Source organism: Rhea americana, unplaced genomic scaffold (assembly GCF_003343005.1).
Source record: "Rhea americana isolate MKP2758 unplaced genomic scaffold, rheAme1 scaffold_23, whole genome shotgun sequence".
Classification (NCBI taxonomy): domain Eukaryota; kingdom Metazoa; phylum Chordata; class Aves; order Rheiformes; family Rheidae; genus Rhea; species Rhea americana.
Window position 1 is genome coordinate 6,389,615 of NW_028186346.1, and position 17,196 is coordinate 6,406,810.

At 40.2% G+C, this 17,196-nt stretch overlaps 1 protein-coding gene across 5 annotated transcripts in view; it reads right to left on the bottom strand.

Annotated features, from left to right (window-relative positions):
• TMTC4 (transmembrane O-mannosyltransferase targeting cadherins 4) overlaps nt 1–15,618 on the bottom strand; it is a 51,546-nt gene extending 35,928 nt beyond the window's left edge. For 2 of the 5 annotated variants that reach the window (XM_085305998.1, XM_085305997.1), the window contains exons 1-4: nt 12,540–12,755; nt 7,127–7,242; nt 4,746–4,962; nt 1,393–1,480 (exon numbers count right to left, since the gene is read on the bottom strand). In XM_085305998.1, coding sequence (XP_085162124.1) covers nt 1,393–1,480; nt 4,746–4,962; nt 7,127–7,242; nt 12,540–12,701 — 583 coding nt within the window. In that variant the 5' untranslated portion in view covers nt 12,702–12,755. Of the gene's footprint in view, nt 1–1,392; nt 1,481–4,745; nt 4,963–7,126; nt 7,243–12,539; nt 12,756–14,885; nt 14,910–14,994; nt 15,089–15,594 lie in introns of those variants that run through there. The other 3 variants (XM_085306002.1, XM_085306000.1, XM_085306001.1) reach the window with 3 other exon arrangements.
• Between the last annotated feature and the right edge of the window lie 1,578 nt (nt 15,619–17,196).

The window sequence follows — 17,196 nt, forward strand, 5'->3', positions numbered from 1 at the left end:
CATTATCATTCCTATATTTATTTTATTGTGAAAGATACTATATTTATTCCTATTTGAAAGCCTCTAATGGTCACATTAAGAACTTAGTTCTTGAGCTCTTCAAGTAAAGATTATTACCTCTGCCATACAAGTTGACCTGTATCAGCAAATTGGAAGGTACAAAAGCAATATTTCGATTTGTCTAACTTATTCTGGCACTCTTAAAAGAAACATTCAGAGCACAACCATACCTCGTACAGTGAGAAAAGAATAAATGAGCAAGATCCTGAGGCCTAATTTCATCAAGTCAGTTGACAGAAATGAAACCACAAATATAATTTGAAGTAGCCAGGATTAAGTTAAACTTATGGTATCAAGTATAGAGATAGGCAAAACGGTCCTATATAGTCTAAGCTCAATTGGCAAGAATAAGCCACACCATGTCAGAGCTCATTGTGGATCAACTTACCTTTCAGTCTACACTAGGTTCTATGATGCCCTAACTATATTGCTAAGCTAGATCATTTGAAGCCAGCTCAGGTATCTCTGTAACGCATTGCCAACTGCGATTAAACATTAGAGGCTATGCCTATTGAACTGATATGACACAAGCTCTTCACAGCACAGCTCTTCACAGGTTCACCAAATGATTCCTAAATTTCCTGCTGTGGGATATATTTAGTTGCCAGATTAAACATTCTGTAATTTTTCATAATCATGAACTGATGTATTCTTGTGTGTTTGTTTAATAGAGTCTCAGKATAATGTCTCCATAACAGTATTTGAACTGTCAACCTGCATTCAGATCAGATAATACAATAGATCTGAGAGCTAACTAAAAAAAAMCCAAAAAAACGGGAAGGAATTGTTCATGGTAAAATAATACAGTTGTCTCATAAAAACCTCTACGAGTGACACTATCTTTAACATGTATATGCCAGCATCTGCAAGGAATTTAGAGCACATGAGTAAGTCTTGGCTATTTACTAAAAATACCAGCAAGGTTTCTAAAATTTGTTCCCATTTAAGTCATTTCAACTTCATGCCATGAAGTATACCAAAATATTTAARAATATATATTTACTGTATTGAGTTATTTCTAAAACAGATGATTATTAAATATTTCTTTATGATAATAAACAGTAAACTATTTAACAAATAATCTTGTGACAAAATATTTTTTTTAAAATGCACTCTTAGTGTACAATAGGAATTAGGGACAGCATTGCCTTCCAATTCTTCTTATAATACATACTTGCTAAAGCAGATTTTTTTTAATATATTCTGAGAGTATAAACATTAATAGATACAATTTACATAAAGCTGACATTTTTGCTTACTATACTTCACTGAAATGTATGAATACAGGTAATATATACAATGTAAAACTAAAGGGACAAACAAAATGCTTACGTTCTCTAAATGCTTTACAGTAGCCAAGGAATGACAACAAAAAGAACAGGGCACACAGTAGGTCTGCTCTGCCAACAATCCCTGCAACCTTAAAAAAAACAAAACAAAAAAAACAAAAAAGAGCGCATTATCAGATTTTATTAATAGAAAACCTGAGGAAAAAAAAACATGCACACACGTATAAAGTGAAACGTAAAAAGGTAACTATCTTTTCTTTCTTTTTAGAACCTGTTTTATTGGCTTAGTGACATCCAGCTTTCTAAATAGTAATGATTTGGCTTTAATTGATGAAAACTTGCTATTTTAGAAAGCAAAAAGAAACTCTATTGAAAAAAATATAAACTGTCCTACGTCACCAGATTTTTGGATTAAGACTGCTTTTCAGTAGAACTCTTATCACATACCTATAACCTCTAGAAAATCTGCAACTCTTAAAATACAAATCAAGACTTTCTGCCTTCAGAAGACAAGACAGCCTTCAAATACAGTCTAAATACGTAGAACAAACAAATAGATTCTAGGCTGCAGAATCACAAATCACTTCCCCGTTTTATATGTTTTTGGAGGTAATATTAATTGATTGGATAAGAGATACCTCCAATTGCACCTTTTATCAGAAGCTGGACAGAAAACGGAGAAAAACAGAAGCTCATTTAGGAGTCTCGCTATTCTAGATCTCTGCCAAACTGTTTAGATTAAGTATTCTCAGGGCCATCAACAAGCTTTGGCTCAAGCCCTTAAACTGTATTCATAGTTACCTGGTGGGATACACCTCAACACATTCTTGGAAATTAATTTCCTGGTTACACAAATGTTAGGATACATCACGGATTTTCTGTGGAAGTTATGATGCACGGGAGTAGCAGGGGTTTGTATAAGTACAGATGCTGGGACCTCACTAGAGCATACATCCAGACCAACAAGCTTGGAAGCACTCCTGTGTTTTCCACCTAGCATTCTAGGGACTGCTAGGAACTACACCTAAGTCCCATGTTTCCTGGGGAAGATGTCCATAGGGCATTTCTGATTGGGGCAGGACAGCTTCTGTTTTCTGATTCACTTTGAGGTGATGGGTCAGGGACAAAAGCAGATACTTTGGTTCCACTTGTCTCATTCTGTGAGTGGAACAGAAAGGGGAAAGTAGAAGGAAGAATTTTATCTTCATTTGGTTTAAAGGTACCTGCTAATCCTTCCTTAGGAAAAGAGAAGTATTTTGTGTCAGTCCAATATAATGGAACAGCTATTTTTAAAGAACATCAGAAGGAAACAGAAGTATAGAGGTATGAGAATAGGACTGAATCCACTGAAGAGATTCTTTCTCCTCCATTTTACCCTCACCTTCAGCTGAGCACCATAAAAGGAGAAACTGCTGGATTGCTATAGTCACTTCAGAAAACTTCTTGACTTATCCAAAGCCATGCACTTAACTTCTCTGCTTCCATTTCTATCTCACAGAGGAATTATGAGAATTAACTCAATAGCTGTGAAGTGCTTTGAAAAGTGAAAATAATGAAGTACCATTCTGTTTCAACTAATGAGAAAAAAAATAAAGGTGAGTTGATACAATTTTGAAAGTAAGTGCCAACTTGTTAAAACAAAGATTAAGGRGCTAACAAAACACACGGTCTCAGATGACTCCAACAGTATAATGCTGATATCTCAGATGCAGGATCTGATAACAAGGTAAACTGAAAAATACTTTTTTAAATTAACATCAGGTATATTCTTATTCTATGTTTCAAAGATTTGTTAGAATATTAAGCATTTTCTCAAGAGAAAACTGTTCCACAGCAGTACGTACCTGTATCTGTAAAAATCATAATGACAGATATTTTTATTACATAGGTACTGAAAGCACTAAACTTCAGGATCTTTGTGTTGTATATACAACACAAAATCCAAATATATACAAAAAACAAAGTAGCAAAACGGACAGATTCTTCACAATTCTATGTCAAAATATGTCAACCCATTTTAAAAGATGGTTGTCATAACACTTAAGACTTACAGCTTTAAAAATAATGAAAAACGCACTTTGTGGAGATGCTGCCTGACAAAAATTCATGCTAGAACCACAGCAGTATCTTGACTGTTACTATGCAAAAAATCTATCATTCACTATGTAACTGATTAGGAGTTTCTGTCTGTTCTTGGATCTTATAGGAGACATGAATGTAGAAAGCGTGTTCCTTTTTTCCACTTCTTCCRAAGTTTTTTCAAAGCTCATGCAAATTTTCAAATCTCACATACGCAATGGACCACACCACTTGTTACAATGTCATGTCATGTCACATTCCATTTGCCTGCTGATTTAAGTATATTTTTAGAGTCAAACAGAAATAAGAATCAAATTGCATGTATTAATAAAGGAGTCAATCGCAAGTCTGCAGTTAAGGCTCAAGTGAGATTTTACTGTACATTTCAGAGCATAAGGAGCACTGGAGACTTGTTTTACTTCACTTTGGCATCTGAAACTGGTCTGGGGAACAAATACCAAGGGTATTTGTTTTTAAACAAAGTCACACAGTGACTTTAATCTTGAGTGAGGTATTTTAAATGGTTGCTGTGCACATGCYCTATCTCTAGTATGCAACTTTATGGCTTCAGTTTGCAGCAGATGTTCTACTTTGTCTGCACAATCAAATTTCTGTTCCCCACATTCCCCACATAAGTCATTTCAGGCTGTGATCAAAAAAATCCTTTAATCTTCTCCTTCATAAGCTAAAAATATAAACCCAAAGAGTTCGATCCCTCATGATACAAGATGATTTCCAATACTTCAATCATTTTCATGGCTCTTCTGAATCCTCTCCACTTTTTAAATCATCCCCTTTGTGGCATGGATTTAAAAATGCACACAGTATTCCAGCAGAGTCACATGCAAAGTTCTTATAATGTGCTTCCTCCAATTTTGTAACTGTTTTATATAAAGCAAATGAGAATGTAAGGTGTAAGGAGACTGTAAGCATTTTACATTCAGCTTAAGGAGACTGTAAGCATTTTACATTCAGCTTATCTTCTACTCTCCTTGGCTACTCATGAGCTAGTGTATCCAGTGATGAATTTTTAATTCAGTAATTAGGGAAACTCTCTGCAGTTTAAGGCTATCCTTTTTTAGATATTGTACATAAATGATTCATTTATCTTCCTTAATAAGGTCTAGCCCTGTGGAATTACAAGATTCTGGAAGTGATAATGATAATACTAGATTGCTCTCACAAGGCATGTGCCAACAGAAGCTTTAAGAATATATATAAGCAAAGTGTAGTGTGTGAAATTATGAGAGAACTAAGTATCTAAGCTGGAAAAGAACATCTAACCTAAATTGTTGGAGCTAAGTTTCAGGTACTTACGCATTCAGTGTGGACTGGATGTACAGCAAATAGCAAAGCAGCTAAAAGAGATGTCTTTGGAGCCAGGTTTAGCCTTTTTCCTTTGTTACTGAATTGCAGTCCACCCAATAATATTGAGAACACATCAACCATCAACACTGAGATGGTACAATGCAGTACTATATTGATGACATGAAAACCAACTGGGTAGAAGCCTCCAGCAAAAAGGTAATTAATTCTGTATAGAAACAAAACATTAAGGTTAGAAATCCACATGAATGTTAAAAAGAGGCAAATAAAAACTCAACAATTCCATAGCAAAATTATATTTATAAAAATAATTTAACAGAATTAAGGGAATGAAAAGTACTAGCAAATCCCAGGATGCATGGGTGTTATCAGCAACCAATGTGGCAAGTTGGAAACAAGGTCCTGATCTTTTCTCAGAAAAAAAGGTATTCATAGGGGATATCACACTAAGCATAATACCAATCCTTCTCCAAAGACATATGTTAATGCTATTACATTAGTCATACCTGTGTTTACTTAGAATTAGATTTTTGTCAGCAACATAACTTCAAAGTCGTAACACTGGTAAAAGCAGGCACTAGGAGTGTTCTGCAGACAAATCACCCAACGTACTGCAGCAATATCCTTGGGCTTAAGACACAATGTTTGTGCAACTTGATGAAAACATTTTAATTAAATCTACAGAGCAAAAACAGCAATATGCGTGAAGACTAAGATTTCCATTGACAGTTTAGCAGGGAAATATTGTAGTAGAATCCCAAAAGTGATCAAGAAGCAAATATAAATAACTATTTGCAACACTGTCTACAGAGAGATTTCACAGAACTGGAAAGAACTGTAAYTGAAAATTCAGTCCAAGACCTTACTCAAGATAAAAACTCTGACACAAATGGAAAGCGAGAAAGGAAAAGCATTGTGTTATTTTCTGCACACTATTATCAGTAGGTGAGATATATAGAAACTTAAGTTTGAACAGTGGATTGGGCCAGTTTGCATCTGGCTTAAGTGGAATCTATTAAAAAACCTACTATAAATGTGATTCACAAAAATTGGAGCTTAAAGGATTTAAGAAGTTTCTTACTTACAAATATACCATTATATGGACCCACCTCTGTAAGCTCATCTATATTTTCTGATACAGTAATTACTGTATCTCAGTTTTCTCTTCCAACCAACCATTATGTCACTAAAGAAGGAATATGCCACAGAGACTTCAGAAGAAACTAAAGTATGTGTTGTGTAATGCACCGAAAGCTTTACTAGATTTAAGACACTGACACTAGCTTTTTTCCCCTCCCCCGCTTACATTTTTGTTTGACAACAGTGTGAAAACAAACTGACAGACAGTGAAGTCTAAGCACTTCAATACCTCTAATGAACTTAAGGGTCACAGCTATTGCTTGAACCTGAAAAGGAAGAGCGGGAGTTCTTCCCTAATCACTTACTCCTCTGCTTAGACTGGACACAACTGCAGAACTAGTCCTTAATCACTAGCACAGCAGGCCCACAAAACAAAAGTTGGATGGGAAAAGTAAAAAAAGTTCTCAAAGGTCTTTTACATATACTGTGCCCAATTGCTGTATGATCTACTGCTTGCTCAAGTCCTTGCMCAAAACACAGGATCTAGGCATCTACAGAAGGGCTCCACATAAACCTGTAGTTATTTGAGAATACCAAAAAATACAATGCAGGTCAGATATGCAGGCAAACATCTCTCACTAGGACTCTCACACACAGACACTCTCCTGAAGACAAAATATCAAGGGTGAAGGGTGGAAAGACTATCCAGTGGCCTAGTGACAAAAGGTCACAGCAGATGGATGCAATTTGTCAAAAATCATTCCATAGGTCATCTGGAAAGCAAARAACAGAAACTACAATAGCAGCACAAATGGCAGCTTGGTTAAGCAGAGGGAACCATAGAATCATAGAATTGTTAAGGTTGGAAGGTACCTCTGGAAATCATCTAGTCCARCCCTCAAACGAGTGGCCCATATGGGGATCGAACCTGCGACCTTGGCATTGTTACCACCACGCTCTAACCGAACATACACCTACTAGTTCCTTGGTGATGTGTCCCACATCCTGAACTATATCACCCCTAGCAACAAGGTATATGCAAACTAAGAGGGCAATCTGAAGGGTATCATAAAATAGTGTGTGTCAAAATAATGTATATTTCAGGAAAGAAACAAYTGAAAATAGAAAGTCAAGTCAAAACTATGATACCAAACATGACAACCAAATTCATAAAAGACATCCAGCTTCCCTGTAACTCCTTTGCCCCCTCACGTTTTCTGCTGTCTCCTCAATATAATCAAACTGATATGTGTCAAAAAATTTCAGCTCTAGAGAAAAAAGGCAAGTCTCACCTGAAAGTCAGGACAGTAAGTGGTCGATATGACTTATGACTGGTATTGCTGCTGAGTTTGCTACCCCAAAAGTCATGATGCCACAGGTCAGCAAGTGGGGTTTCCGCCCTGAGGTCCTGAAATAAAACATCATTAAATGCCAGGCTCTTACCATTTCTGTTTGATTCAAAGCAGCTAAAACCACAAATGAGTTCTAATACAAGCTCATTCTAATACGGATATACCAAGTGTCTTGCTGGCTTATCACTGACTTCTGACAAGGCTCCCAAGTTTGGAGTAAGGTTGCCTTGGCTGCCTGTCATCATAAAGACCAAGGCACTTGGATTTTGTAAACAGGCTATGTGAAATGTAGTAGAATTAAGATGATTTACATCAGTTGAAAATCTGATCCAAAAGCTGGGCTGTAAAACACACAAAAAATATTTTTGTAAAATATCTTTGATTTTAGGTCTAAGTTATCTTGGGAAGGAGGCCAAGCACAAGCTGTTACAAACAGCTATTTTTCTACTAGTATCAGAAGCACAACTACTAATGAAACCATGAAAGATACACAACAAAGAACTAAAGATAGAAGCCAATGATTAGCTCTTTTCACGCCTGCTATGCCTTTCTTTATTTGCATAGGGCACTATTCATGTAAGTCTTTTTGTTATTTTTTTAGTACATGAAATGTACTAGATGCATATTCCTTAGCATACTTCTCTAAAAGGAGATTAATAGCAAAAGTTAGAAAAGAAATTACTTATATGCCAATTTGGGGAACAGTGCTATAACAAAACACCACAAAGGAAAAGTCCGTGCTTTCCTTTTATCTTAAAGCCATGTTGATAGGAAAACAATCCAAATAACCTAGACTACTGAATGGAAAACATGCACTTTGAAGGGCAAAAAACAAATAAGGAGGCCACCTTCCTACAGAAACTGACTTTGGTATCATCCTCCTCAGTCTTCTGTGATGACAAGCAGGGAAGCTCACTCTAACCTATTTATCTTCTCCTTACCCTCTTGTCCTCCTGTTCCTTGGGCAAATTCTAATAAGTACCAGTTTATGCTAAAATAAAAGTACAGGTTAAATAAATTTAAAGGTAAGACAAAACCTAACAGCAAAACTATACTAGCAAATGAATAACTTCTACACAAGTGCTGGTGGTATTACATACAATCAAACACAAATTACACTGCTGTTGTAGTGTTAAAAATAGCCAAGAAACCAACATACACCAATCCAAACAAAAGTCAGCAGACAAACCAAACAAAGGGGCTAAACCAACAAAGGGGCCAACAAGGGCTGGCTTCCTATGTCTTCTCCTTATATCTCCCTTTCAAGTCCCCATATTATAACACTCCTGGTTCACCAAGGTCAGTTCCTCTCAAATGCTGCTACCATCTCACTTCACTCTACAATATCTTGAGCTCCTCCTACGGCCTGATAGTGAAGCGAGAGACTTGTACTGATGCTAGTCCCAAGGCACAGGCAAACGTCTGGACAACACACAAATGCTGCTGGCTGGCTGGCTGGCGCTAAACTGACATTAAAATAAGTGAATTCTTGTTTCTTTCTCTACACATTCAGTCCTTCATTCAGCAAAAAATCCATAACTGCAGAAAATAATTTATTTCTATCATTTGGTCAAATTTGGCTAGTATTAGATAATGGACTCAAAAACAATTAGGAAGGGGAAGCAGGCTACCAATCCTAGCACACACTGTCAAATGAAGTGAAGTACTCTCTACTAGGCTGCTAATCAATATGTAGGGACAAATGTACTAACTTCGCTGCCATTACTTAAACACTTATTTAAGTTGCATCTCTGTCATGATGGAAGAAGTACCTTCCTTTTCTACACAATAGCTTGTGGTTCAATCACTCACAGCATGTGAGCTATTGAAGACTGTTTCTTCCATTTCTAACTACAAAGCTAGACACAAAGCTAGAGTAAGCCTCCCACAGAGGCAGTGTACCTGAAGGATCTCTGCTATTCCTGCAGAAGCTGTGTCACTGTGCTGAAAAGAAAGCAGAGTAAACACTGCTTTCTTTGAGAAGTCCTATACTACAGATGCGGATTAGGCATTCTTGGGGAAAAAATCTTACTAGACCAAGCTTCACATAGGATCCTATTTTGGCTGAAGAAATAGTGAGGTGCAAAGTTTCTCTGCTCTCTCAAGGTCAAAAGACAGACACCAAATACAGAGCACAGACGTTTCTTCTGTCAAATGATAGATAAAAATAATAATTGTTCTTCCCTCCCAAGACTACAGTTTTGGCCTCAGGCATCTAAATTCCAATGCCATTCCTCACTGGTATGCACAAACCCTAGAGGACAATCTGATGATCAGAACAGGATCGGAGCTGATGATCAAAGCACCTAATCAGCAGCCCACTGAATCAAGTAAAGTGGCCTGTCTTTCCAGGGCAAGTTGGGACTGGGTTGCACACCAACATATACTGAAGTCCTTGCACTCTGCAAGGTGTGTATGCGTCTGTGCTAGCAAGTGTTGTGGCTGTTACTCCAACCAATGGCCACTGTTCCTTATGTGTGTTTGCCAGATAAACGGACTATGAAAGAGACGTTATTTGTTTGTTTTAAATACAGAGAAAGGAACTACTACAATTTCAAACCTATGGCTTCTATGTCACAAATTGTCTTCAATAACATGAGATGGAAAATATATTTGGGTTATACATGCCTAAATTTTCCTCTCCTCTAAAATCAGTCTTTTTTTAATCTTCAATAGGAAGAATGAAGGAAAATTTGAATACCCTGAATTATTTAGTGAACAGATTATACTTCCTTATGACCTAGAAATCTTCAGAGCCCAGAAGCAGTGGACTTGTTCATGTGTCTAAGTTCTGTGAGAGAAAGTTACTTACAAGTTTTCCCACTCTATGGACTTACCCCAAAAGGGAAATGGTTTGCTCCAACAATCACAACTATTTAAAAGTTACGTATGACTTTATCAGCACTGAATATAGATACCAAAGACTCTCTAAATATTTGATTAGCAGCAACTTACACACAGCAGGGATCAATACTTGAAAAAAGGTCAGTTTTTCTACATAATGGCTTATGGAAAAGATGCCTTGTGCCTGAAGTTCCTGCTAAAYCAATTGTTTGTCTTGGCAAGCTAGTAAATAAAGACAGACAAAAATCACTGTTGAGCATCAGTAAAAACGCTGCTTAAAATGACAAGGAAGCATCTGGAAAACAGCCTTAAACACCAATAAAATCTAATAACAGAATGCTGCATGATATGGCAGGCATGGGGCCAACTAACAGTGTATCCTTCATTAAAGAAGACTGGGGGAGGGCTAGTGAGTTAACAAAAGGGTCGCAGTGTGGTACACAAGAAAATACTGGGAAAGTAATGCTCAGCAGATCTACAAAATTACTTCACCTGCTGTCTCTCATACTGAATGGGAATAAAATATGCTGCACACTATTTAATAAACTTTGCCTTTGCGAAGTACTCTCCTTCCCCAACAAACACATAAACCTACTGTCTTCACATTTTTGGTATGGATTTTGTATTTCCATTTATTTATTTGACCCCTATGTTAAACTGATACCACCAGCAAAATCTCAATTTCTACAAAATAATAGAAGAGTTAGATGCAAAAAATACAATAAACCTCACAGATTTTCCAGCATATCAGCTATGTATGAATTAATCTATTTAAGCAATTGATTTAATTTCTGAGTTGCCAACATCTATAATCCTAGTACAGATTTCTGTGTTGCTTACACAAATTGAAATACTTGATGGATAAAAACTGAAAGGATGGAAATCACACGAGAACAAAATAGCTAAACCTACCCTTGCCTTGCTTTCAACATCAGTTTTGTTTGCTCTTCCAGAAAATTAAAGTGTCATCATTATGCTTCAAATAAAACTTTGCAAAGTAAGACGTTCCCAGGAGCTGCGTAATTTAAAGTATAATGGTTCTTATAAAAAAAAATCACTGTAGGTTCTTAATTTGTTCATAGAATTCCCTTAGCTGCTTTAAGACTTATTTCCAGTTTGGCAGATGTATTTCCCCTCATATGTTTATAACTCAAGCTAAGATGACTTACACAAGCATAATATGAATTTGTCTGAGGAAACAGTAATTCAGTGGGATTAAGTGGCACATTGTGATAAATTGCCTCTAAATTTTGTGTAATGCAATGCAATGCATAAAAAGCCCTCACAAAAAAACCCTCTAAAGGTATCTTATCCTCTGTAGATTATTCTCCCTGTATTTCTGTGGCTTCATGAAACAGAACCAGCATAAGGGTCTCTCTTCTTACTCCTTTTTACTCTGTGCTTCTCTTTCTAAACCCTTCACAAGAATTTCCCAGAATAGAGCAAGAGCTGCTGAGTAACAGCAAAAACTAGCCATGAACACAGCCTCACCAACTGCTACATGTGGTACCAGAAAGCATCTAGAAAGCGTCTTATCAACTGCAGACATTCAACTCCTCAATGTAAAAATTTAAAGAATCTCAACTAGAGTTCTGTTCTTCAAGTCACATAGTTTGAAAACCTGYTAAATTCAAGTTGTTTTGAGGATTGTTCAATGTATTTATGATTTTTTTTTTTAATGAGAAGCATGAGAATATCCTGCCTGTATTTCAGCAACTACTGTTATCACAGGAATATTAACTGGGAAAGGAACACAAGGTAAAGGAAGCATTGCTTACTTCAGTAACATTCTTATGGTATAAACCAGAACTGGAGAATCCCTATATCCTACAATCACTTAGTGATGCATTATGCATTTTGCAACTGGAGTAGGTTTATTTATTTGGCTTATTCATCCATCACTCTGCACAGATAATGAAAAATCTCCTATTAACATCAATGGGTATTACGAAAGTCTACTTCACTGACTTAAAAATGAGAATAAAATCAGCTCTAGAGGCAGTCTTAATGTATAGGTACCCTGTGAATAAATGTTACTAAACATCACATGCAAACTTGCTGCAACCCTAAATAATTAGATGACAAGCAGACAGAGTCTACTTGGTATGGCAAAATGAGATACCATTCCCCTTGACCAGACATCGACAATTGTTAAGCAGACAATCTCACTTACAAAAGTGAGATATATTCTGAGGGGTAAAAAAAAGCAGCTGTTTAATTTGCTCACTCTGTTATTTATGCATCAGAACCCAAGTTATTCAAATAGCTTTGGGAATAAGTTTTTGTTAAACATGCTCACACTTCTAGCTTTTCTGCAGAATACTACTGCATAGCTTGTTTGTGAAGATTAAGTAAGGCTTACTTAAGAAAGTATAAAAGAAAAAAAAATCACTAAAAGGAATACCAGAAGGAAGTTATTCACTAAAATGAGTATTTTGGGCTTACCATGATTGATTGTTGTCATTATTTTCTTTCCTAACACTACTTAAGGGGGGTAAAAAAGACAAACCTTGTTATTGATGATGGCTTCAGAATCATCAAAGACAAAATCTCCATCATAGCTGTTAACAAAGCAGAGAAGGGATATTAATCCCACAACCATTTTAGCCCAGTATGAGGGAAGGAGGAACCATGATACGTCATAGTCCAGATTAGATTCTGTTTGTGCCATTCTGTGGAATCAGCATTCCAAGTTGGGAGCTTCAGCATTATGTTGGTTGCAAATCTGAAAGAAATACACAAATGCACAGTGAGGAAGAGGAAGAGAGGAAGGAGTTTACATGCCATAACATTTGAATTTGGGAAAACAGGAACAGTTTCTCACAGTCTAAGCACAGAAATAAAAGCCAAGAAATTCTTAGATTCTATGTTCAAGCTCTAGCCCAGGTAAATTCTAAAACCTTGAGTAAGTCATTGCTTTTGTGCTTCCTATGATTTATTTCAAGTAAGAAAAGTAAGGGCATTATGGGAACTATAGAGCATTTATAAAGWTCTTAAGAGAATGATAAACATTAATTTGATTATAGGAGTAAGATGGTGAAAAACAAATATCAATAGTAAAAAGAGCTGAACACTTCTCTGTTAATTGACTTAAACGATCTAGACTTGCAAACAGCCCATACTGGGAACTCATACAAAKATCAAAAGTTGATGTACACAAGTAGCAGTTAAAGGACTAGGCCCTAAATCGTAAAAAATTAAACATAAACCACCAAGTAGCATACAATTAAGACTCAAAGCCATGTTCACTGGATTGTTCTGCCCACTGCAAGTACAATATAGCCTTAACTGTCTATAAAAGTCTACAGGCTTATTAGTATAAGCATAGCTGTTCAGGCAAATGAAAAACACCATGCTCTCCATCAGCTCTGAGCGAAATATGAATGGAAAGATAATGAGACTCAAAGTTCATCCAGGAGCCACCTTTCCCTTGGAAAGGTCTTATGTTTCAAATTCAGCCCTTTGCCTGAACAGCTATTCTGCTTATGCTTCTCTGGTGTTCCCACCATTACTGCTAGTAGTCTTACTCTCAAGTGCTGGTGTAAGTGGCACAGAGAGTAGAGTACAGTAGAAGACTACAGTAACAGTAAAACAGAATATGAACTATGCATCTGCAAACCCCCCAAATGCACATCCAGCTGAACTAGAGTCAAAAGGTTAACTTCTTCCTATATTGGCTTTTTATACCAACTGTTGCACTCTTGGAAATATGGTATATAAAGATGTTGTACAACCTAGGAAAAAAGCCTGCCTTCCTGAACAGACTTGACCATCAAAACTACTAACTGAATTGCTTTGCAGCTATTCTGTTTGCAAAATCAAATTTCAGTTTCTGCATTTTCCCAATCAGTACATGCAAAAACACATAGAAAGGCTGCACTCCCTGTCACATCAGTGCCCCTCTTAACTTTGGGGACTATTTAAAAATGCTCCACAATTAAGAAGAGAATCAGTAACCTGGAGCTGTGTAAACCTGGCAAAGAATGGCGCTCCTTAGCAGAACAAACTAGGCTAAACCCTTTCAGGGCAAAACCTTTTCCCTAAGTAATTCTCCCTCGGCTTTTTTTAAAAAGAAAAAAGACTGCAAGGGAGACCTTTAATCAAAGGGAAGCGCATTGCTAGTAACTGCTCAGATACAGCACCAATGCCCACTACAGAAATAGCGAATATTTCATCTGCTCAAAATTCAATCTTGCCTGGAAAGTTTCTTCCTATATGCTTCCCCCTCTCCCGGGTTTATCTGATTTGTATCTACTGCCAGCTAATTTCTGTGCGCCTGAGAAGGCGAGGCCAGCCCGGGGGGGTACCCTCGCAAGGACACGGGTGTTTAACCTCCCGAGTGCAGCCTGCAAGCACAAAAGGGAGAAACCACCTCACCGACCGGCGCCCACGCCTCCCGAGTCCCACCTCCCGCGGCGGCGGCGCAAGGGCTCCCGCCGCGCCGTGGGGCGAGCCCCGCGGAGGGCGGCCCCGCCGCGCCGCGGGCTCCCGCCCCGCCGCCGCTCGCTGCCCAGCTCCACCAAGAAGCAGCCGCCGGCTCCGCCGCGGGGAGGCTCCTTCCCTCTCTGCCCCCCCCCCTCCCCCTTCCTCTCCGCGTCCGGCACCAACGGTCACAACCGCCGCCCGCGCAGCGCGCGAACTTGCGGGCGGCCGGAGCGCGCGCCGAGCGGAGCGCAGGGGACGGTCCAGGGCGCCCCCCGCGGGGGCGGGAGCTGCCCAGGCAGGCGGCGGAGCCCCGCCGGGACTTTTGCGGCGGCCCGGCCCCGCTTCGCGGCTCCCCTTTTGTCCCGGCCGCGCCGCCACCACCACCTCCGCCGCCGCCGCCGCCTCGCCCCGTCCCGTCCCTCTGCCCCACCGTGGCACACGGTCTGCCGCCGCTCTCGCCGGCGAGCGGGGCAAGGGCAAGCCCTCCTCTGCGTGAGGCGGCAGGGAGGAGGGGTGGGGGGGGGACCAGGCGGCGTTACCTGCAACGAGAAGGCGCCCGAGCGGCATCGCCCACCCGGGTGTAAAACTCTGCCCGCCCGGCGAGCCCCGAGCCGGAGCTGCCGCCGGGGGAGGGGCCGCCGCCGCTTCGCCTCCGGGAAACATCCTCAGCGCCCATTGGCTCCGCCGCCGCCCCACCCCTCCTTGCCCCCGCCTCTCCGGGGCGGCTCGGCGCGCCCATTGGCGGCGGCGGCTGTGACGCGCGGCAGGCCGGGCCGKGGAAGCGGAGCGAGGGGCTCACTGGCGGTAGCAGCCGGGAGGAGCCGGGCCGGCGCGGGTCGCTCTCCGCCCCAAGCCGCACACCCCTCCGCCTCGCACAAAGGCGGGAGCGGGGCGGTGCCTCCTCCGCCAAGCAGCCCACCTTCCCCTCCGCGCGCGCTGCTCTTCTGTGGCGGCTGCTTTCCCCGCTCACCTGGGTCCCCACGGCGGGAGCTGGAGCGCGCCCCCGCGGCCTGGCCCGCCCTGCCCTCGCGCCCCCAGCGCGGCCGTTGCCGCGACCGTTAGCGGCGGGTGAGCTGGCTCGTCGAGAGCGCGGGAGGGTTTCCAGCCAGAGGGGCTCTCCCTGCCTCCGCGCAACTTACCGGGCGTGGGAAGTGCGTGTTTCCACGCCCTGCACCGCCTCTCTTTCCGTAGAGATGCGGTCCCTGCGGTAGTGGGATTACACGAAGTGCTAATCCCCCTGAAAGAGACGCGGTAGAGCCACGGGAGCGATAACGCGGGAGGCTTGCCGCTTCGTGCCGGTGCCCGCGYTGCTGAAGACCGCCTCTCGGACCGCTTTGGAGCTACGGCGTTAGCAGGGCGCGTTTCTGATCCCGGCGCCCAGCTTTCTTCCTGTATCCGTCCACTCAGGCCCTGATCCTGCCACGAAGTTTGCAGACTTACTTCAGTGCTCCCTGTGGAACAAATGCCGTAAGGAAGCAAGGAAGAGGCTTTATCAGGTGTACTTTACTCATGCATTTCATAATTGCACTTTTGTTGTTAAAAAAAAAAGGTGTGATTAATTACTAAAATATGTTGCCAAATGTTCTTCAGACCTTTCCTAAAAACAATAAAATCTTAATATGCAGAAATCGGATGAGAAATCCTGGCTGAGAGCAAGTCAAGAGACGTATAATTTAGAGTGGGGCTTTTGAGGTATTTGCATTATCAAGAGGCTTTAACTCTCAAGTGCAAATGCTACTTTGGGAGCACTGCAGTGGTTCCCACCCATAACTTTCTACTTTACACTTGCCTTGGAATATCTGCCACTACTATGTGAACAGCTGCTTGTGAGGCAGCAGCTGAACTAGAACAATTTTTAGGCTACTATAGTAAAATATGCATGGAACTCTTTCACTTTTAASAAGCTAGTCTTTAAACTCCTGGTTGCTCAGTAGCTGCTACACAGCATCTGATGTGCTTCTACATACAGAGGTGGTAGAAACCTGGCAATCGGCAGTCACAAAGCACAGTATTTCTGTTCAGAACTTACAGAAACTTCTGATCCCTGTGTTGTAAGAGGTAAAATAAACACACAAAGACCATTACCTGCATATCAGTAAACTGCGCTTTAGACTTCAAAATGACCTTGTCYATTCTGCCAGTGCCCCTGATACAGTGATATAGTTGGGCACAATTAATGATCTTATTATCTGTGCCACATCATAATTTAGAATCATAAAAAAGAGCATAGATGAAAGAAGTCTCTGTGACTCTTTGGTCATACTGCCTTCTAAATGCAAGATAAAATGCAAAATAATCTATAAAGCATGTTTTCTAGGTTTTCTATTCCTAAAATCCAAAGCAATAATATTTACCTCACTTTCCCTATACGTCTGGCTTATCATGCTACACTAGACATGCTAAGGAAGTACTGATTGATGACTGCCATTTTCTCTTATTGCTCYAAGCCCTCAAACTGCTTCAGATAAGAGTGTTTCAAATTCTTGTCAACTATTTTCCCAGTCTTTCCGAACCCAACAATAATCTTCAAATCACAACATTTATACACATTTTAAAATCCTTGATAATAGAAGGGCCCCAACTCAGAAGAAAGGACACTAATTTATGTAAAAAATCCTTATTTAGAAAATGCAGTTTATCATATATTTAATCATCTATCTTATATAAATCCCATTAAAGTAAATGGAATTTAAGTTCACGCTTAGGCATGTCTTTAAGAATTTATCTGAGTTTAAGCATAT